The sequence below is a fragment of the Periplaneta americana genome, chromosome 6, assembly GCF_040183065.1.
Source record: "Periplaneta americana isolate PAMFEO1 chromosome 6, P.americana_PAMFEO1_priV1, whole genome shotgun sequence".
Classification (NCBI taxonomy): Eukaryota; Metazoa; Arthropoda; class Insecta; order Blattodea; family Blattidae; genus Periplaneta; species Periplaneta americana.
Window position 1 is genome coordinate 125863756 of NC_091122.1, and position 23197 is coordinate 125886952.

General features: G+C 35.6%; 1 protein-coding gene across 1 annotated transcript in view; it reads left to right on the forward strand.

The window, feature by feature from the left end:
* Positions 1-23197, forward strand: part of rempA (intraflagellar transport protein rempA) — a 54273-nt gene that overhangs the window by 7495 nt on the left and 23581 nt on the right. The window contains exons 6-15 of the mRNA XM_069828889.1: positions 1780-1958; positions 2955-3186; positions 4349-4620; positions 5931-6153; positions 8110-8335; positions 10544-10661; positions 16562-16737; positions 17534-17765; positions 19254-19409; positions 22156-22319. Of these exons, the coding sequence (XP_069684990.1) occupies positions 1780-1958; positions 2955-3186; positions 4349-4620; positions 5931-6153; positions 8110-8335; positions 10544-10661; positions 16562-16737; positions 17534-17765; positions 19254-19409; positions 22156-22319 (1978 nt within the window). The remainder of the gene's footprint in view (positions 1-1779; positions 1959-2954; positions 3187-4348; positions 4621-5930; positions 6154-8109; positions 8336-10543; positions 10662-16561; positions 16738-17533; positions 17766-19253; positions 19410-22155; positions 22320-23197) is intronic.

The following is a 23197-nucleotide window of genomic DNA, read 5'->3' on the forward strand; positions in this document are numbered from 1 at the left end:
TACATTCCTATATTTATGAAAGAGAACACATTACAGTTGTCAAAACGTTTGTATGTTGAAATATTCTTTTGTCACTGTTCACTGACTTGCCTTACTGTTAACCCCAGTTCTGTCTTCCTTATTACTAAAGCCTGGATTTCTAAGCAAAATGCATATTCTTTTCCACACTTTTAAAGATAAGCAAAAAAGTTACACTTTGTAAGACACACCTAGATAAACAGTTTTAACTATGTTTGTTAGTGCTTATTTCGCAGGAAAACATTTTTGCTTACTTATTTTACGATTTTTAACTAAAACAGCATATTTTACCCAAAACTGTTATTTTAAAAGTGCATATTTCACTCCTAGCCATCATTTATCAGTGATTCCCCTTTTTTTATTGGCTAATAAAAAATTAACTTCAGTCAAATGCGTAAGAAAGCAATGCTAGGGTATGACCCAGGATGTTGTGAAATAATACTGCGTAGTTCTAATTAGGAGCGATCCTAGGGATTCCCTGTCAAGCTTCTGCGATTAGGCAGGTCAATCAGTTATTGCACTTATCGGAATGATGTCATGTGCATGGATGGTGAATCCCTGAGTTCCAAGCTGCAGTGTACAAGTTGTCCAACACGTGTTGGTTCAATAAGGTGTGTGTGATTGCTCGCTGTTGTAGTTAGGGAATGTCACCCACAAAAACCTCTCAATCAGCATTCTACGAAACAAATAATTTATCATCATATTTCCGTGTATTCGTTTTTGCTTATTTTCACCATTTTTCGTGCTTATTTTACTGTTTCCTTGTATTCGTTTTTGCTTATTTTGGTGCTTATTATCACCATTTTTCGTGCTTATTTGCTTGCTTATTTTACTGTTTGATTGTGCTTAGAAATCTGGGCTTTACTTATTACCAACTGCCTCACTATGTGTGAGTATCCAGAAGAATACATAAATAGCATATAACTAAGTAGGCTAACGACACATGCAAGTCATGGGCATAACTTAGACCAGCGTTTTTCAACCTTTTTCAATATGTGGCACACTAAAGTTGTAATTTAGATTCTCGTGACACACTCACTTAATCTAAACCAGTAGTTCCTAACTTGGGTGAATTTTTTTTTTTCATAAAAACATGTAAAATACGATATTTTTTATGGTAACACTTATGGCTGAAAAGGTCGCAACTGGATTTTTTTTTCGAGGTTCTCCCATTTCCCCATATTAGGGATTTGCATTATTCCGTCTACATTTTTCCATTTCGTCATCATTCCATAACATTCCACGTGTGTCATGATTGACAACACATGGAGAAGGCTGGCCTAAGGACGAGGGGGGTGCCTACTGGAAACCTGGGTACACTTCGAAACTTAGTATAGTCACCTGGTATGGTTTGGGAATGCGCCTAGTTTGAGGGGTTAGTGCAATAAATGTAATAAGGTCGCAGTGATGGATCGTAGTACACCTTTCCTTAAATTCAATTCAAGGTTGGTACAATATTCTAACTTTACTGATCTTACAACCCTGGCTCTGCATCAGTCATTCTCTTCTCTGCCGATCACACATCTACCCTATGTTTACTGAATGTTGACTTGTGCCATGTTCGCTGAAAGTTATCGGTAAATTGTTCTACACAACTAGCTTCATTTGAGTGATTGACGAACAAAGTAAAAAAATATATATATTAATAAAAAAAAAACTTTCGCACAAATGATTTGTAAATTCCTATGTATAAGTTTTTTCTGAAAAGAGAATGATGTATATTTATCATCTGTTACATATATTTCCACATCTGTATTGCAGGTGCATTGTTCTACTTCAGTGAAACTGGAACGTGTACAGAAATTTTAAATACAGAGGGCACAATTCTGAAGAAAATCTTGTACCATGAGCACAAAGATAATTTGATTGTGATGACAGAAGACCTTAACGTCGGTCAATTCCAGGTGAATCCCAATGGACAGGTCACAGAAATAATGAAGGTAAGAAATTTGTATGTTGATGCATTATGTAAAGTCCATATTAATTTCTTTACCATGGCCACTTTTTGTAATTCTTGAGGCAGTAGAATTGCAGGATTAGTAACTGATGCAGTTAACAAGGAATACTGACATACAATTGTGGCCAGGTCCAATAACAAAACTAGTAAATATCAAAAGACTACAATGGACAGAACATGCGGTGTACATGGCTGATACCAGAAGTTTAAAGAAAGTATTCAAACATTTTCAAAAGGAAAACTCGAGTGCTGCAAAAGTTGCAATTGAAGGTTGCGAGTCTGTTCACACACAAGGCACTACTTTTGCAGCCACAGTCTTGCTGCAGGTTTCCAGCACTGTGTTGACTTCTCAATATACGTTTTGTGGTTATGTTCGCATTATTATGAAACTCATGCGATAGCTTACTTATCTATTATTTGCTTTTCTGTCCTAACTAGTAGTCAGAAATTGGCATTGTTTTTACTATAAAGCTATTAAAACGCCCATATACTTAAATGATAACCAACAACATATTCACGTAATCAATGTTGGTAACCCTTCTGTTTGAAACTACGCTACGGAAAATTAAAAAAATGAATTATAACGTCAGGAAATATACTCAGACTGTGTTGTACATTTAGTAACTGTTACAAATAATTTATTTTCATCACATCTAACATTAAAATATATCCAAGCAGTAAAAGCATCATTGGCACATTTGGGTGGCAACACTGGTCACAACCGAAGCAAACGTTTCAACAAAACTGATATCAAAAGTGCTCTGGCTGCAACCCCGAGAATCCTGTTCACATGTCTCTACTTCTAAGCTGCGCGCAGCATGAAAAAGTAGCGGGCAGCAGGTTCAGCAGCTGCTACTCTTCGGGTTGCACCGTTATTCACATGTCGCAGTACAAGAGTTGCGCAGTTTTTTGTACTGCAGCGCTGCAGAAGTAGCGATGTGTGACCGTACCTTTACTCAGACGAAATGTATGATTACAGGTTAAGCTAAGTGGAAGATCGCAAGATGCGTCAATGGTTTGGGCAGGCCCTGGCTTGTTGGCTGTTATCACTGGTGATCTATCCATCCGCTGCTGGGACCTGGACACTGGTGAGAGCTACCTGCTGGATGCAGAGCCCATCAGTTCCTCCCCCACCGCCTCTAGCTCTACATCTGCAGCTTCTAACATGCCCACTGAAATCTTCACAAGTCTTGCCTTCTGCCAACAGAAAGGTAATTCTTAACTTTCATAAACTGTTAGACAAGTGAATCTTTCACAGAGAGAACTGTGCATTATTAATCAAATAATGTCTGAAGCATGGACTACCCGCACTGAAGAAACATTTCAAATTATGGTTGATTGAAGTCGAAGTTTTGGTGGTCAAATATGGCAATGGAGCACGTTTTCTCAATATACTAAACTCTTCTTTGCCATCAGTCTATAAACTCTCAACCATCATCATCATCATCATCATCATCATCATCATCATCATCGTTGTCACCACCACTACCATTACTAGTCCACACCTGTGGAGTAACAGTCAGCGCGTCTGGCTGCGAAACCAGGTGGCCCGGTCGGGGCAAGTTACCTGGTTGAGGTTTTTTCCGGGGTTTTCCCTCAACCCAATACATACAAATGCTGGATAACTTTCGGTGCTGGATCCCAGACTCATTTCACCGGCATTATCACCTTCATTTCATTCAGACGCTGAATAACCTAGATCTTGATACAGCATCGTAAAATAACCCAATAAAATAATAATACATTATGCAACGAGTCTGTAATGGTAGTAATTAAGACGCGACTATGTTTATGAAACAAGTGCAAGCGAGTTTGATAATTTTCATACGAGCGTCTTAATTACCATTATAGTCAAGTTTCATACGACTTTTTATGCTCGACCATATTGATTTTTTCCGGCAATTGGTGAAATGAATTTGCGGGAATGTGCTTTGTGGAAGGCTGGAAGATGACGGTGAACTGATGTTAATTTGTGTGTTGTTTTTTTCGACTGAGTTTAATATTGTCTAATCTCGCGCTAGTTGTCTTTCGATTGCATATCCGAGAATAATCGATACTTGCACTTTCATATTGCTACAATGCTATTTTCTGATTGGTGGAACACCTGAACTTTAATGAATAGGTGTACTTTAATGAGGTCCATTAAAGGGCTGCTACCAGGTGTATAATTACTACATTTCGGCATGGTCGAGTATAAAAAAATAATACCATTACCATTACCAACACCACCATTGTCACCATCTACTTCAGTTCCTTTCAGATCTTTGAAAAATACGTTCAATAACAGGGCTTCTCCCTAAGAAAGAGATGTTTATTTCATATTCATAAAAAATATTAATGTTAATAATACAGTTTTGTGCTTTATTCACTTAGGTGTACTATCAGGGGGTACGAATGTAGGTGCAATCATCATGTGGAGATTTTCTAAGGCTGAAGGGAGTGGAGACAGTCTTAATTCTGGCAGAAGTGCTTCTCCTACGACAATGGATCCAGCTCAGAACTGGATACGAGAGCCCCCTTGTAATGTGCGTGGGGCAGTGAAACAGCTCGCCTGGAGCAGGTCACACCCTCTCCTGGCCGTCAATGCCATCACTGCAGTCTATGTGCTCCGTGAACAGCAACTGTGTGCTCATTCTAGCAAGTTGGTAAGCCTGTATTCACTTTCATACCATAAGACAGATAATACACTATGTATACCAGACATGACCAGGTGGGGCAGATCTAGCCTTCAAACGAGGTGAACAGTGACATAGAATCTCAGAATACCATGCAGGCACACACATAAAAGATATTCTACGTCACTGTCACACCTCATTTGAAGGCTAGAGTTATTGGGCTGGGGATGCCTGGTGTGTACTATGAATTGGAAACTTCAACTTTTTATGAACTAAAACATTTAAGTAAATGTGATGTTTATTTAAGGGGTTAGGTACAGCTTACAGCAGTAACATTTTTGGAAATATTCAACATTTTTTTCCTCCATTACTGTATCTTGTACAATAATGAAAATTGATATGTGTAAAATACTGTCTTCTGCTATATGAAAAAAATATTTTTACAATTTAAAAAATTATATATATTTTCAAAATTCATAATGATGGTAGTTCACTGTGCAGTGATGAAGTGTTTCCCTCATAACTCATAAACTTCTTAACTTTTTCCTGTGCAAAACACATCACAAAAGCTAACCACACCTACAGAGACATCAACACAGACATGAAAATTCTACACATCCAACCAAAAAGCCAGAAATTAAACACACTAGAACAATACAAAATATACAGACACACAAAAACATATCCAAATGAAATTCTAAACACACAATTCAATTTCAGAACACACACTACACTACACAAACACACCCTCAGACTAGCAACAACCAGTTCTGAAGAAGGCCAATAGCAGGCCGAAACATGTTACCCAGGTACAGTAAAATTTAACACGAGAAAGACATATAATACATATTCCGAAGTGATATAGTGTTAAAAGTTGTGTAATCAAAATGTATAATGAAGGAAATATGAAAATAAATTGACATTACACTACAATTATTCACAGTTTTATTCTACTCGCACTGTCCTTTATCACTGTATTGGTTTGTTAGAACAAAACCGAGAATAAATGAAAGAATGAAAATACAAGAGGGTTGGAAGAAGTAACAGTACAGGAGGTCAGTAACCTGCCCGGGTCCTTGACAATAAGCACAGAATAATAACATGGTTAGAGAAGCTTCACCCCCAATGCCTGACAAAGAATAGCGAATGTCTTCCAGTCACGCACAGTCACACAAAAAAATTGTCATGCTTCATACAGTATTATTGCAAAATTAAAAATGTTTGAAAGAATTTAGCGACAGTTACGCTTAAAATTATCTGTTTTTGTTAGGTTTTTTTTTTTTTTACCTAAATGGTGTTTTAGAAAGGTTTTACTGTATTGCTTGAAATTGTTTATTTAGGTGTCTGCAGTGCAGGTTTCACCAAGTCAGCTTGTAGTAGAGGTCGAGATGAAGGAAAACCGGGGAAAGTTTCATACTCTGGAACTGAGCACAGATCTGCAGGTAAAGGGAGTGGCTGTCACAACCGACCACGTAGCTCTGTGGAGCAGCAAGACCATGGTCGTGTACCAACTAGTCACTGAAGGAATCACCGATGATGCTAGAACCACCAGTAAAACTATTGGCAAGTAGTTATTTGTCTGTTTTACATTTTCACTGTTAGCACACTGCTTGTGTGTTTGCAATCTGGTTTACATTAGAATGTGATTGATTTGTGGCTGTGAGCTCTCAGATCTCTAACATTAACCATGTGTTATGATGTCAAGAATTTAATTTTTGTGAAGTGGGAACATTTAGAATATGTGATAGAAGATAGAATAATAAATAAGGACAAGGAATAATTGACAAGGAAACTGTTAATGAGCTCATGGTGAAACCTCCCCTCAAACTATGCACATAGTTGAAGCTCTAGCAGATAGACTGAAATGAAAATTAACTGCTGCATATTAATATTGTAAAAGTATGAAAATTTACTTGAGACTTTACTTTAATGTTCGGAATTTCTTAACAATATAATATCACTTTAGTTGCGCCATACAAAATTTTGTCCAATATTCTTTTGAGAAGATTAACTCCATATGTAGATGAAATTATTGGGGATCATCAGTGCGGGTTTAGGCGTAATAGATCGACTATTGATCAGATTTTTTGTATTCTACAGATATTGGAGAAAAAATGGGAGTATAAGGGTACAGTACATCAGTTATTCATAGATTTCATAAAGGCATATGACTCTGTTAAGAGATATTGTTATATAATATTCTCATTGAATTTGGTATTCCCAAGAAACTAGTTCGATTAATTAAAATGTGTCTCAATGAAACATACAGCAGAGTCCATATAGGCCAGTTTCTATCTGATGCTTTTCCAATTCACTGCGGGCTAAAGCAAGGAGATGCACTATCACCTTTACTTTTTAACTTCGCTCTAGAATTTGCCATTAGGAAAGTTCAGGATAACAGACAGAGTTTGGAATTAAACGGGTTACATCAGCTTCTTGTCTATGCGGATGACGTGAATATGTTAGGAGAAAATCCACAAACAATTAGGGAAAACACGGAAATTTTACTTGAAGAATGTAAAGCAATAGGTTTGGAAGTAAATCCTGAAAAGACAGTATATGATATTGTACGAAATGTAAATATAAAAATTGGAGATTTATCCTTCATAGAGGTGGAAAAATTCAAATATCTTGGAGCAACAGTAACAAATATGAATGACACTCGAGAGGAAATTAAACAGAGAATAAATATGGGAAATGCATGTTATTATTCGGTTGAGAAGCTTTTGTCATCTAGTTGGCTGTCAAAAAATCTGAAAGTTAGAATTTATAAAATAGTTATATTACCGGTTGGTCTGTATGGTTGTGAAACTTGGACTCTCACTTTGAGAGAGGAACATAGGTTAAGGGTGTTTGAGAATAAGGTGCTTAGGAAAATATTTGGGGCTAAGAGGGATGAAGTTACAGGAGAATAGAGAAAGTTACACAACACAGAACTGCACACATTGTATTCTCCACCTGACATAATTAGGAACATTAAATCCAGATGTTTGAGATAGGCAGGGCATGTAGCATGTATGGGCGAATCTAGAAATGCATATAGAGTGTTAGTTGGGAGGCTGGAGATGGAATAGGAACGTCCATCTTCAACCAATGTAACGAAGCTACTGAGAGCACTTTGAGAGAGGAACAGAGATTAAGGGTGTTTGGGAGACTGGAGGGAAATAGACCTTTGGGGAAGCACTCTGGAAATTCCGCTAGTGCATGCGCCATGCCAGGACATTACTCTATCACGTACATGCAGTCGCTTCATGCAACATATGGTTTGCTAGCTGTGGGACGAGTGGGAAAGTTACTTTATGGACGCGCATCGTATTATGTATGATAAATATTATTAATTGCTTTAGTTTTGCACCCATATTTTGAATCATTCATTGTCAGCAGAGTAAATTATGACAAGAATTTATACTGTATCAGCTCCTCTTACTTCCTCAATGAGTAAACATTCTTTTCTCTTCAGATTATTTGTGTATATTCATACTATGAGAATGTTTATTTCTCGTTGAATTGCTTTGACAGGCTCATTCTCGTGTGAAGTGGAATCAGCACTTGTGCACGATCAGAGTCTGCTCATTCTGGAACAGGAGCAGAGTGTAGTCCAGGTGCGGACGTTCCAGGGTACTGTGAAGCAGAATCTGCCCACCAGTGACATTGAGGGCCACCCAATTGACATGCAACTCTGTGGGGCATTCCTAACTGTGGCCACAGCAGCAGGATGGATCAAAATGTGGGACCTTTCACGGAGGTAGAACATCGTTGCATTTGCAATAGTTATTATTACTTATCTGGAATCACAATGGGTGATATGCATAAAGTTATAGTATTACCTTTTGCTTTTACTGTAGAAGATTCTTGAAGTAGAAGCATATACTTCGTTTTGTATGTATAAACCTGATACTGCTACTACGAAGTATGTACTATGCGGTGGTCGTATGAACTGTCGAGAGTATTCGATTATTATCGATTATCAACAGTACTTCAGGTGGTTTTCGCCTTCCATGTATTTATGTTAAATTTTAGGTGAGGGAAATTGATTGTCGTCCTTAAAATTTAGTTGGTTTAACAAGAAAATGGACAATTACAACGAAGTGGGAATTGTAAAGGGAGAGATGGAGAACAACTGCTGTTTGTTAATTTACTAAAAGAATACCCAGCATTATTGAAAAAATTGTAGACTCCTGCCACAAGAAGTAATAAAGAAAAAGCTATTCAGGGTATGAACATTGAGTTGAAAGTTTACAGTGGTAAAAATATTGACGTAAAGCAAATTATGAAGAAAATAAATAATATGAAAATTAAGTAAAGTCAAAATCGAATGGGTCCAAAATGTTATTCATTAAATTAATGTGTAACCAGTTACGACTCATGATATTTTTTGCATGTAGGATATAAGATTGACGACAGATGAGCAAGACAGAAACTAATATTAATAATAATATATTAGTAATAATAATAATAATAATAATAATATAATAGAGCATGCAAAATCAATACAAATAGGCCTATGTTAGTCTTTGACTCATCATTCTGGAACTGGCAATTTATTAGTAGGGAAGTTCGATTCCCCTCCCCATTTTAGTTGCGAAGATGGCTCCTAAGCCATTGTACTGCCCGATATTTACCGATGTTCCGTCGTACGTTTGCGCAATTAATTTCTTGCTACAGTTAAATTCTTCTAAATGATATTCTTTCGGCTGTCCTGTTAATTCTTGTATTTATCATAACTTATTTTATTTAGTTTTATGTAATTTTGTTTTTTATTCATTTTATTTTTTATATTATATCATTTTAAATAATTTATTATTTCGTTTATTCTGTTCTTTTAAAATGACCAATGAACTACATTTAAGGAGGCTATAGGGGTATTTGAAAATTCTTATTGTAGTGTCTGACAGGGTCTCCATCACCCAGAAACAAGGGTCATAGTATTAGGATGCACGGTCATATCCTCAAACGTGGTTAAACTCAAACCATGCCCTGCCCTCCGCACCCTCACCTGTCCGCTAACTTCACTGTTAGAAATACCGTTTGCTGTAAGATATTTGGATGGTTCCTCGGAAAGTATTTCTGAGCTGTGTAGTGGCGACAACTCACAACAGAAAGTGGAAGCTTAAAGGAAATTAATAGGTCGGGACGCAATGAAAATCAAAATCTGTAATTAAAATGTTTTCTATCCTCAGAGGCACGAAATTAAACTGTAGGATCATCATCATATCCTTCATGGAGGAATCGCCACTGCGTGTGACCTAAATATTGTAGGCACATGGAGTTTTTTCACGTAAGTTAAATGTACCAGTATTATAATTATAGGCTTACCTACATCATAGAATCATTTTTGTAAAAATATATTATTTTTAATAATAAAAAAAATCAACTAATAGAATTTCAGTTATCTCAAAATCATCATTTGAGTATTACATTACAAAAATGATCATATGACATTTTTTATTTACCCAGGGTATAAAACCTAAAATATAACTTCTTATAATCGCGTTCTGATAGTTCTCGTCTTCCCTTGTACGATTTTCTAGCGAGAATTTACATAAATTCTGCCATTTTAAACTGTAAAAACTCTTATGCTAAGCTAACAAATTCTCAAACAGTGCAAACTACGATTTTTCTTAGTTTATACTTAGAACTAGAAGTACAGGTATATACTGTCTCTTGTTATATATACAAATAGTAGTTTATACTACCAATTCTAGCATAAACTAAACAGGCCTTCCAGATCAACCATCTGCTCCACAGAAAAGAATTTGCTATGAGTTTTTATACATAAAGATCATAGTATATACTACGAAAACCTTAGCAACAGCATAAACTTTAACTTTATTCATACCACCCAGTACTTTTAATTATTTCATTTTGAGATGTGTAAAATTTTATAGTTAAAGTACTATAAAGACTATTATATGTATAGGATACTAAGTAAAATATATATTTTATTTTTCAGGGAAGCAAAAATTCATTCAAACCCAAAGAACCTTGAAGAGGTCATAGATGATTTTGGAGAGATCATAATGGCAAAGTGCAATAGTAATGGAACCAAAGTCTCGATAACTATAGCTAAGGTATAAATTCTACAATACTACTATTTTTTATTTCACTAATTAATTTTTCTTCATGTTATGTTGTTAGTTACTAACCGATAACACAACTAAAAAAAATGAAACTCACAGGATCGACAATAAAAAGTATCATTTGACTCTTCCTTGTTAGGATGGCATGAAGCATTCTCTGTTAGTCAACAGAGTCATCTGCACATGAAAGTATAAAATATAGGTAAAGGATACAAAGATTATTTTGAAAATTTTGCTTCCAATATAAATCAGTCGAAGTTTTTTGTTTATTCCAACATGAAGCTGTCAGATTGCTTCCATCTCTTGTTAAACTTACACAAATATTTTGGCATATATAAAAAGAGACCAAAAAGTTCCTTTACATTGATTTTGAAATGATATGGGTATGTATAGCTTACCTCCTGTTGATCCAAAAGGACTGTGTGTGTTCCTACATGTTCATAGCATAATGTTATGTGCCTCCATGTCCGATTGTTCATCTGCAATAGCATATCAGAGGTGATAATTGCAAACACTGTACGAAATGCGTCTTTCAGCTGCTTGTTGTAAGGTGTGGTGAGGTCAGGCTTCTTGCAGGCCAAGATGTGAGATTGTTCTGACTCACGTCCAATCCAGCAATTTTGGAAAATTTCGTCCAGGTGTTTGTAGTAATTCAAAGCAAAATGCACTGGTGTGTCATTCTGTTGGAACAAAATAGTGTCGGTGATTCTTCTTGCCATTATTTTTGGAAGTGACCACTTGTCGATCATATTCAGATATCAGCACTATCAGCAGGTGATCCACTGTCACCCTGTCCAAACCATAACATGACATTTCGGCTATGAAAGCTAAAACACACCACAAAGTCATTAATGATATCCTCTTTTGTTTTCTCAGTGATTGAATGTTCGTGGACTCACACACAAGCCACCAAACGCTCTTTCACACTAAAAGCATTTCGTCGACTTAGAATGTAAATCTGCTAACTGCCAAAAAAAATTTTGCAAGGGAAGCAAAAAACTGAGTTTAAATTAACTCTGAAACTTAGGACCAAATCCAAAGTACAGGTACAAATGCCACCTGTATGCATTTTAATGTAAATGTTGCTGTTGCTGCTACTGCTGCTTTTTCCATCCCTTCAGAGTTATTACTAGATTAGTGTTATAGTTTGATCCATTGCCAGAAGATGATTTTATATGAGCCTCATTACAACACAGGATTCCTAACTTCACTTCCTTACAAGAGAAGTCAGGTTTGAGTCCATGATGCTTCAGTCCGGAACAAGCAAAGTAACCACTGGGCAACCTAATTATTAATAAATTAAATATTACAATCTTGAATTAATAAGTGTATATAAGACTTTCTTAAAATTAAACATTAAAAGTGTTAAAAAATGTTAAAAGTGTAATACACCTTAATGACAATGAGGCCCGTTTCAACACCGGTGTGGTGTCATCATCGATGTCTTACAAAGATAATAAGTATAATTGACATTGGTAACAAAATGCTATAAACATAATATGAATAGAAAAAAGGTCTACTAGTACAGTTAAAATCTGATATGATACAGCTGTCACGGGTATACTTCACCCTTGCATTTTAGTTCACCATGATTTATTGGAAGATGACTTGTAAAGTGATAGGGTAGGAGAATAGGCAGAAAGACTGTAACATAATGTAATTTTATTTAATCAAATATTTAATAAAACATGTAATATATAAATATGGAATTCCTCAAGGATCAATATTAGGTCCCCTACTTTTTCTAGTGTTTATAAATGATCTTTCCCCCCTAATAAAAGATGTAGGTCATCCCATATTATTTGCAGATGACACAAGTATAGTAATTACAGCCAATACCTCCAACACATTCCAATCTTCAACAGAGGAAATTCTCTTTAAAATATGTGACTGGTTTTCAGTCAATAAATTAGTATTAAATTGTAACAAAACTAACATAATTCAATTTAAATCCTGTCCAATTTCAACGTCGCAAATTTCTAGCGCAATAATTAATAATAGATCCCTATTAGAAACAACAACAACCAAATTTCTTGGCTTAAAAATCGATAATGTGTTAAATTGGAAAAATCATATTAAAGAAATTACCCCCAAACTAAATTCGGCTTGTTTTGCTATTAGATCTATGCAAAAGATAGTAAATATCAATACCTTAAAAACAATATACTTTTCCATACTTCCACTCGGTAATGAGTTTTGGAATAATATTCTGGGGAAATTCCACAGATAGTAACAATATATTTCTATTACAAAAAAGAGTAATTAGAATAATAGTAGGTGCCAAATCTAGGGAATCGTGTAGGGCTATTTTAAAAAAACTACAAATAATGCCCATGGCTTGTCAGTATATCTTTTCATTAATAATCTTCCTCGTATGTAATTGTGAAAACTTTGTAACTAATTCAACAATTCACAGCATAAATACACGTCAAAAAAATGACTTTCATACTCCATCGGCAAGTCTATCGTGCTATCAAACAGGAGTGTGTTATATGCAGACATCGGATTCTAGGGCAAATGCCTATTTTGTTTCTTTAGGAGAAAAGTAAAAATAATTATTAATATTTGTGTTTCATGGAAATTGAAAGGTATACAAAGAGTTTTATAGTGCCCTAAAATGCCCTAAAACGGTTATTAGAGCCTAATTTGTTAATATTCGCCTAAAAATGCCTAACTCACTGTAAAGTTTCGCATTTTACTCTTACTTTTTATAATTTATACATGCATTCACTGCGAAATTTAAGGCATTTAAAAAGTGGAAAGTTTCCTTCACACCGGCCATGAAACCATTGATAAAGGAAACAAAATGTTTTGAATCTCACGACACTCGCAATAGATTTCACCGAATTTAACATGTCTGGAGGCATAAATGCCGACAAAGAACCAACCTTAGTTTTGAAGCAGGCAACAATCACAACATGTGCTGCTACCGATTCAGAGACATACTATACTATAAAAATGACTGTTTTCGGTCTGAAACCGATTAGCTGTACTGCCCTTCAGAGTGTCATAAAATCACAATTTTTGGAGAAAGAGTGTTTTTGAAATATTTATGAAAAGTCGTAAAACTGCGAATTAGTAGGGTAAACCGTTACAAAATATTTAAAAGAATGGCCCTCCTAGTGTTAACACTACCAGGAAATGCAACAATAAGTGGAACTTTGTATTTTTGTCCAATTGAATCTCAATAACAATGGTTCATTTGAATGCTCATTAACAGTTGCTCTTTCCCTCACCTTATTTGTGTTGAGAAGTTTTGAGTGGTAGGACGTTTTCCTGTGAAGTTTAACGCGATAATGCCGAACAATGTAAGTGCAAAATCTACATTGATCCGGCAATGGCTAACAGAATATTCAGAATTCACTTATGATGGAAAAATAATATTCTGCAAGATTTGTAGCAAACAGGTATGTAACAATAGTTGAAATATATAAATTCTATTAATTTTAATGAGTAGGCCTATAATATTTATACATTGACTGAGCTATCCTGAGGTATAATTCTTTTTAAGACCACTACACTTTAACCTTTTAAATTCCGATAGTTAAAGTATTTGCAGGTCATTCAAATTTTGATTGTTCGAACCCACTAACTTTGTGATAGAAATACGGCAATACAACAATTAGGATGTTATTTTAATTCAGTTTACTTCACATTTTTAGATTTCGCAAGAAAAGAAGTGCCACCTAAAGCAGCATGTGCAAGGAGCGGCTCATAAGGCTAAAGCTCAGCAGAAAAATCAACTGCAACAAACTTTACTAACACAGCCTACTTCATCCAATCTCAGCAGCAATTTCTATGCTGATTTAATCAGAGCGTTTGTTGCTGCTAACATTCCCTGGAATGCAATTGAAAATCCGGTTTTAAGACAGTTTTTACAAAAATACTGCAAACAAAATATCCCATCTGAGTCGACCCTAAGAAAAAATTACTTAGACAGAATATACAATGAAACTTTAGCTTCCATTCGGGAGGACATAGGTGATTCTTACATATGGGTCTCTGTGGATGAAACCTCAGATCCTATGAATAGGTATATAGTAAATATGGTAGTAGGAAAACTTAGTCCTGATGGACCTTCGATTCCACACCTCGTATGTGTTAAGGAACTTTCGAAAGTGAATAGCCAAGCCATTGCTTATTTTGTAAATAAAGGTCTACAGTCTTTATACTCAGGTAATATAGACGATTCTAAAGTTCTGTTGTTTTGTACTGATGCTGCCTCATACATGGTTGCTGCAGCTCCACTTCTTAAAACATTTTATCCTAGCCTCACGCATATAACCTGTCTAGCACATGGCCTTCACAGGGTTTCTGAAACAATCCGGAATTAATTTCCTCTTGTCAATTCGTTTATTTCTAACACAAAAAAAATGTTTTTGTAAAGCCCCATCCAGGATTTCAATATTCAGAGAGATCTTTCCAGATATCCCACTCCCACCTCAGCCGGTTGTTACACGATGGGGAACCTGGATTCAGTCAGTGGTGTATTATTCGAAGTATTTTAAACAAGTGGTCACAGTTATTGATAAATTACCTGAAACTGATAGTGCAGCGTGTGTGAAAGCAGTGAAAGATTGTCTGAATGACTCAGAGTGAAAAACGATATTGCCTACATAACATCAAACTTTTCTTTCATACCTGCAAGCATTGAACAATTAGAACGTGAAAAACAATCTCTTTGTAGCCAAATAGCAATAGTAAAGGAAGCTCAAGTGAACATACATTCTGCTTTGGGCGAAACTGGGAAAAAAGTTAAAAATAAGTGGGACAACGTATTAAATAAGAATGTAGGATTTTCATTGTTGGAAAAAGTATCAAGAGTGATATCGGGGGAAAGTGTAAATGTTCCAGTAAGTATTGATGTTTCTATTGTACCTAATTTAAAATTTGCGCCTCTCACATCAGTTTCGGTTGAAAGAAGTTTTTCTGCTTTCAAAATGATTCTCAGTGACAAAAGGCAAAGGTTAACTGTGGAGAATTTAGAAAAAATTCTGGTGGTGTACTGTGCAGATAATTATAATAAAGTCTGAGCACGGAACTGAATTTCAATAACTTAAAATGAGTAATCTTGATATCAATAATCATTATTTCATTAGTTTCAATATATTAAATTTGTGCAGCTCTGTTTATAAATATAATATAGTATTCTTTTTTAATGTTTAAACATACTTTTTTGTGCGTATTTTAGTGTATAACTAAAAATTTCAGTGAAAGAAATAAGTATGATACCTTGATGTGCCTAAAATGCCTATTTTCATTAAAATAGAGCCTAATGCTTAAAAATGCTTATGTATTTAAACGATAACCAACAGCATATTCATGTAATCGATGTTGGAAACCCTCCTGATTGAAACTGAGCTACAGAAAATTAAAAAAATGAATTATATTATCAGCAAATATACTCTGACTGTGTTGTACATTTAGTAACTGTTACAAATAATTTATTTTCATCGCATCTAACATTAAAATATATCCGAACAATAAAAGTATCATTGGCACATTTGGGTGGCAACACTGGTTGCAACTGCTGTAAAAGTTTCAACAAAACCAATATCAAAAATGCTACGGCTGCAACCCTGAGAACCCTGTTCACTTGTCGCTACTTCTAAGCTGCGCGCAGCATGGAAAAGTAATGGGCAGCAGGTTCGGCCAGCCACTACTTTTCGAGTTGCACCATTGTTCACAGGCCGCAGTACGAGAGTTGCGCAGTTTTTTGTACTGCAGCACTGCAAAAGTAGCGACGTGTGACCGTACCTTTAATAGAAAATAAATACACTTTGAATTTGTCATGATTTGTATCCGTATTTCTAACATAGCCATTCAGCTAATCTTGTACGAAGTATAGAAGTTCATAACAATTTATACAGTTTATACATTCCTTTCCATAGTCGAATTTCCTGCCCGACCCAAAGCTGTTCCTGTGGGACATTGAATCTGATAACCTGCAGTACTTCAACTTCGCAACTGGGAAGTTGGACATTAATGATGATGAAGAGCTTGAATCTTCGCCTTTAGATTCTGATGACCAAGATAATTTAACACTCTCTTCTACAACAATTGAACAGTAAGTGTCTATTGAAATCATACCACAGTCCATGAAATTAAATAAAGTCTTGATTTCATTCCTTACTTCATTTACTTTAAATGTTATTTTAAGTGATCATGCTTAATTTAATTTAGGATGCTCCTTGTTATTGTTATTATTATTATTATTATTATTATTATTATTATTATTATTAGTCCACACCTGTGGAGTAATGGCTAGCACATCTGGCCGCAAAACCAGGTGGCCTGGGTTCGATTCCCGGTCGGGGCAAGTTACCGGGGTTTTCCCTCAACCCAATATGAGCAAATGCTGGGTAACTTTCGGTGCTGGACCCCGGACTCATTTCACCAGCATTATCACCTTCATCTCATTCAGACGCTAAATAACCTAAGTTGTTGATAAAGCGTCATAAAATAACCTACTAAAAATTATTATTATTATTATTATTATTATTATTATTATTATTATTATTTATCATTATTATTAATTATTGTTTTTTATTAGTTGTGTTTATTATTAATTGTCATTATTGAGTGTAAATAGTTACCACTGCCACCGGGTATATACCCATTTGCAGTGTGAAAAAAATGCATGCATACATACATACATACATACATACATACATAGACTGTGACATCTTTCTTTGGTATACATAATTATTCTCCGATTATTATTGATTCAAACTTAAATGGATTTTGTTATTAGTCATTTTGAAAACTATCGTTTTTAGATTGTTCATATTATTATTAGATATTTTATTTGATGAGCTTAACTATAACGTGTTTATTATAGATGTTTATGTATGTTATTGCAGAGTTTCAATGGGACCAACAAGGGATGTATCAGGAAGGTTTGCCTTGTCACATCAGTGGGATGAGGAAGAACCCAGACTTCTCGTGTGTGAAGCAAAGTTACTACCAAATTCTGGCAAGAGTAAAATAAGCATGGCAATGCCTGAGCCCAGTCCAGGGACCTCTTGGTCACGCAGGGCATCATCATCAACTATGACAGTACTTGCTGCCTCTGGTTCTGAGAAGAAAGATAAGGTAATTAACAAACTGTTTTTCTTGTTCTGTTTATGTTTCAAAATTACTATTGCAACTGCTGGAATACATGATGAACCGCAAGTAATGTCATTAATTTCAGGAAGTAAGGAAATCAACGAAGAATTGTATGGATTGCATTCAGCATACGGACAACAATAATGTGAAACAATATTTTCGGGCATTTTCATTTCATATGAAGTTGCATGCTGATATCAGTGCAGCACAAAATTAGAAACTAAAATTTGTTACAGAATATTGTAAATTTAGCTCACACTGTTAAATTATTAATTCACATTTAATAAACACTGTTCTGTACTTGGGGGCAGCAGTAACAAATGTAAATGATACTCGGGAGGAAATTAAACACAGAATAAATATGGGAAATGCCTGTTATTATTCTGTTGAGAAGCTTTCATCATCCAGTCTGCTGTCAAAAAATGTGAAAGTTATCATTTATAAAACAGTTATATTACCGGTTGTTCTGTATGGTTGTGAAACTTGGAGTCTCACTTTGAGAGAGGAACATAGATTAAGGGTGTTTGAGAATAAGGTGCTTAGGAAAATATTTGGGGCTAAGAGGGACGAAGTTATAGGAGAATGGAGAAAGTTACACAACACAGAACTGCACGTATTGTATTCTTCACCTGACATAATTAGGAACATTAAATCCAGACATTTGAGATGGGCAGGGCATGTAGCACGTATGGGCGAATCCAGATATGCATATAGAGTGTTAGTTGGGAGGCCTCAGGGAAAAATGACCTTTGGGGAGGCCGAGACATAGATGGGAAGATAATATTAAAATGTATTTGAGGGAGGTGGGATATGATGGCAGAGACTGGATTAATCTTGCTCAGGATAGGGACCGATGGCGGGCTTATGTAAGGGCAGCAATGAACCTCCAGGTTCCTTAAAAGTCAATAAGTAAGTACTTCTATGATATATGTGATAACTCCGGACATTTTTGATAATGGCCATTTAATAACTTTGGGCATTTTTGATACTGGGCATTTAATAATAATAATAATAATAATAATAATAATAATAATAATAATGGCTTTATTTAACCTGGCAGAGTTAAGGCCGTAAGGCCTTCTCTTACACTATGTCTGTGGACACTTAATGTCTATGGACATTTAAGATACAGGTCATTTAATGACTGTAGACATATTTTATACTGGACATTAATGATGATGGACATTTCGCAGTGGACTGATTAACTGATAATCTAAAAACAAAATAGAAAAAATGTCATGCACTCATTTTTCGTAGGTGACAGAGGTTAAGATACTTGAAAAGAGACCACTGTTGTAAATTACTTAATTCTTTGGTTTAGAAACTTTGTGGTGATTTAAAAATGTCGTTAAATAAAGAAATTTTAAGTATCTACCCTCCCTAGTGATATGTAAAATCTGAAGACTTGTGCTACATCATTGGTCGTACATTGTAATTCAATTTATAAAGATTGGACTGTTGATATATTTACAGACATCTGAAGTTATGCTGGTGACCTTCTTTGCAACACCAGAATCTGAGCAACTCTTGCTCCAAGACGTGACTGCTCTACAGTCTGGAAATCACTCCCGCCTTCTTGCTGTCCACACTCCACACTATCGCATTTTGCGTAAACATTCTCAACAGCAGGTGAGATTATGTCAACTAGAAATAGTCTGTTATTTATTGATAGAGCCAAAGCTATGGTCGCAGTTCAGATTCCTACTGTGGCATAGTAGTTTTTCCATTGTCTGCTGTTAGGTTGAAATACTAGGGCATTCGATAAGTAATGGCAACAATACTGTAAATCAGTTCTCTTAAGGTACGGTCACACATCACTACTTTTGCAGCACAACTTTTGTACTGCAGCTGCAAAAGTTGCGTGTCGTGTTCACATGTAAGCCAAAAGTAGCGCGCTGCACGCTACTTTTCGTGCTGCGCAACCCGAGTGCTGCAAAAGTTGCAACTGGAGGTTGTGAGTCTGTTCACACACAAGGCGTTACTTTTGCAGCCACAGTCATGCTGCAGGTTTCCATCTCCGTGTTGACTTCTCAATATACATTTTGTGGTTATGTTCACATTATTAAGAAACTCATGCGAAAGCTTCCTTATCTATTATTTGCTTTTCTGTCATATCTAGTATTCAGAAATTGACATTATTTTTACTATAAAGCTTTTAAAAACGCCTATATACTTAAATGATAACCAACAGCATATTCACGTAATCAATGTTGGCAACCCTCCTGTTTGGAACTACGCTATGGAAAATTTAAAAAATGAATCATATCGTCAGCAATTATGCTCAGACTGTGTTGTGTATTTAATAACTGTTACAAATAATTTATTTTCATCACATTTGACATTAAAATATATCCAAACAATAAAAGTATCATTGGCACATTTGGGTGGTAACGCTGGTTGCAACCGCAGCAGAAGTTTCAACAAAACCGATATCAAAAATGCTGCGGCTGCAACCCCGAGAACCCTGTTCACACGTCGCTACTTTTAAGCTGCCTGCAGCATGGAAAAATAGCGGGCAGCAGGTTCGGCAGCCGCTACTTTTCGGGTTGCACCGTTGTTCACACTTCGCAGTACAAGAGTTGCGCAGTTTTTTGTACTGCAGCACTGCAAAAGTAGCGACGTGTGACCGTACCTTTAGTGGTGACCACTGAAATCTTGTACTATGTAATAGAGTAGTGATTGTATGTTAAATTTGCAATATTGAAAGTCCCGAAGTAGCCATATTCTGTAAATACAGAGGCTGTTTCTGATTTGTAGTAAACAATACAACCCTAAAGATACGAACAAAGGTGCTTCATATAAATACAAGTTGCAAGAGAAAAACTTACAACTTAGTGCTTTAGGGCATTACAAGAAGCTTGTGGGAGAAAGGTCCTACCATACTGAATTATTGCAAGTTGGATGGAAGCGAGGCATTTGCTTTCAATCAAGAGTTGACATCTGAAGAGCTTTAGATTGATCAGTGAGAGAGATATCCAGAAATACTGCTGCAGATAGAGTCTCCTGTCTTCCAAGAATTTGGCAACGTGTTGTTGACATGGCAGGAGACTTTATTTAAAGTATATGATGTCAAAAGTAATATAAATAAATTTAGTGTGAAACAGTAACTATTTTGTCACTACTTTACGAATGTCCTAGTATTTTGAAGGTGGAAGTGGAATAAAGGTTTTCAGTACGGTGTCAATACCAAAAATAAATAAAAAATGTAGCTACTTTGCAATCCAAATCTTTTTCGCTCCATAAAAGCACTCCAGTTGAGAGGGCGACAGCTGTAAAGGCATTTCCTCCCTGAAACGAATCTCAGCACTTGCTCATATACCATATTCTCCAGATTTAGTAACTGTGATTATTCGATTCCCAACACTAAAGCTTGCATTGAAAGGAAGAATTTTGATGACATCTGATTCATCCAACATGTCTTCTTCTTATGTGCTTTCAGCTAAGGAACTGATGGCACAATATATCCATTATATTGATTGTGCTTGCTTACATGAATTGTTTTTATTTAGTATGGAAGCCACCGGCGTGGCTCAGTCGGTTAAGGCATTTGCCTACCGGTCTGAAGTTGCGTTCGGGCGCGGGTTCGATCCCCGCTTGGGCTGATTACCTAGTTGGGTTTTTCCGAGGTTTTCCCCAACCGTAATGTGAATGCAAGGCAATCTATGGCGAATCCTCGGCCTCATCTCGCCAAATATCATCTCGCTATCACCAATCTCATCGACGCTAAATAGCCTAGTACAGCGTCGTTAAATAATCGACTAAAATAAAATATTTAATATGCTTTGCAGATTATAATTAACCATCTTTTGTGCATTCGTTAATTTTATATTGTGCAAAATCTTGGCATTTGTTGCCATATTTTCTCATATTGTCTACATAGTTTATAGTTAGGAGATGTGGAAAGCTTGAATCTGAGTGACAATTTGGCCGATTCTTGATCTTGATCTAAGGGTCATGCCATGACGAACTATCTGTGAGCTGCAAATCTAGCATTCAGGTAAAGCTCCCTGAGAAATAGACTTGAATAAATTCAAAGGAAAAATTGTTCCGGGGCCTGAATTTATTCAATATCTGTGAGCTGTTTCAAAACAGAATTATTGCAAGTTTTACCAATCCTTAGTTGATTATATTACTTGTATCAAGGTTAGAGGAATAAGGAAAATTTATTCTGAATTAGACATGCATTGTTTCTTCGAAATTATTTCAGTCTCATTATTTATTCGTTGCAGTATGTATATTCCACTTGGACTAAAGTTTCCTATGTCAAAATCTGACATCAAATCATTCAAATAACAATGCGTCAATTCATATATTAATTCTGATTGTGTGGGAGGAACAAAGTCCGACATTTTTCATTATGGCACTGTGTTTTCAGGGTTCTAAAACTTCCTCTGGATTGGTGGAGAGACTGGTAATGCGAGATTTCGAAGGTTTGCAGAACTGCGACAAAGCAACTCGTGATGCTGTTTTAGACTTCAGCTACAATTTGAGTATTGGCAATATGGACGAAGCTTTCAGAGCTATTAAAACTATACGAAGGCAAGTATTCCTTCCAACAGTACATGTCATAGTGATTGATTCAATAGTAACGTTTGTGGCTGCTTTGTTTTTCTGACAGGAAACTAGAGATTTATCTATTTGCTATTTGTATATAGTCTCAGGTAATGAAGACAATATCACTGTTGACTATAATCATGTTGATAAATAGAGAACCATTTCCCTTTTTTGTAGAAATTTTACAGCTGTTTTCATGGACAAGGAAAAATAAAGTGAAATTTTTAATATTTTGCCTAAATTTCGAGAAAATAGCATTGTTTGGGAATATATAACGACATTTATTACATTAACATAACGTTAACTTTGACAACATATAACAACAACACGACCAACATCCACAGAAAACATTTCTACAACAACGATCTCAGACATTCGATTCACACCATGTTAAATAAAATTCTACAACATCACTACTGGATTGAATAATTATCCCGATCTCAGAAATTCGATTCACACCATGTTAAATAAACTTCTACAACATCACTACTGGATTGAATAATTATCCCGATCTCAGACATTCGATTCACACTATGTTAAATAAACTTCTACAACATCACTACTTGATTGAACAATTATCCTGTAACATGAGCAACAACAGAACATACGCTCATCATCTAATTAACTATAAACAATTTAAACCCAACATATTGGCATAAATAATTACACCAAGATCTGCAAAATATAGGCAGTTATAACAGGCTAGAATCTTACACCATGATATGGAAAAGTGAATACCTTGTAACAAAACATTGTAATTTGCAAATCCTCACATGCATAGTAAAGCATTGAATAGAGTTAGCTCATTTTTATATTTTAATCTCACTTTTAGTCTCATATCATTACATCGTTCATAATATTGT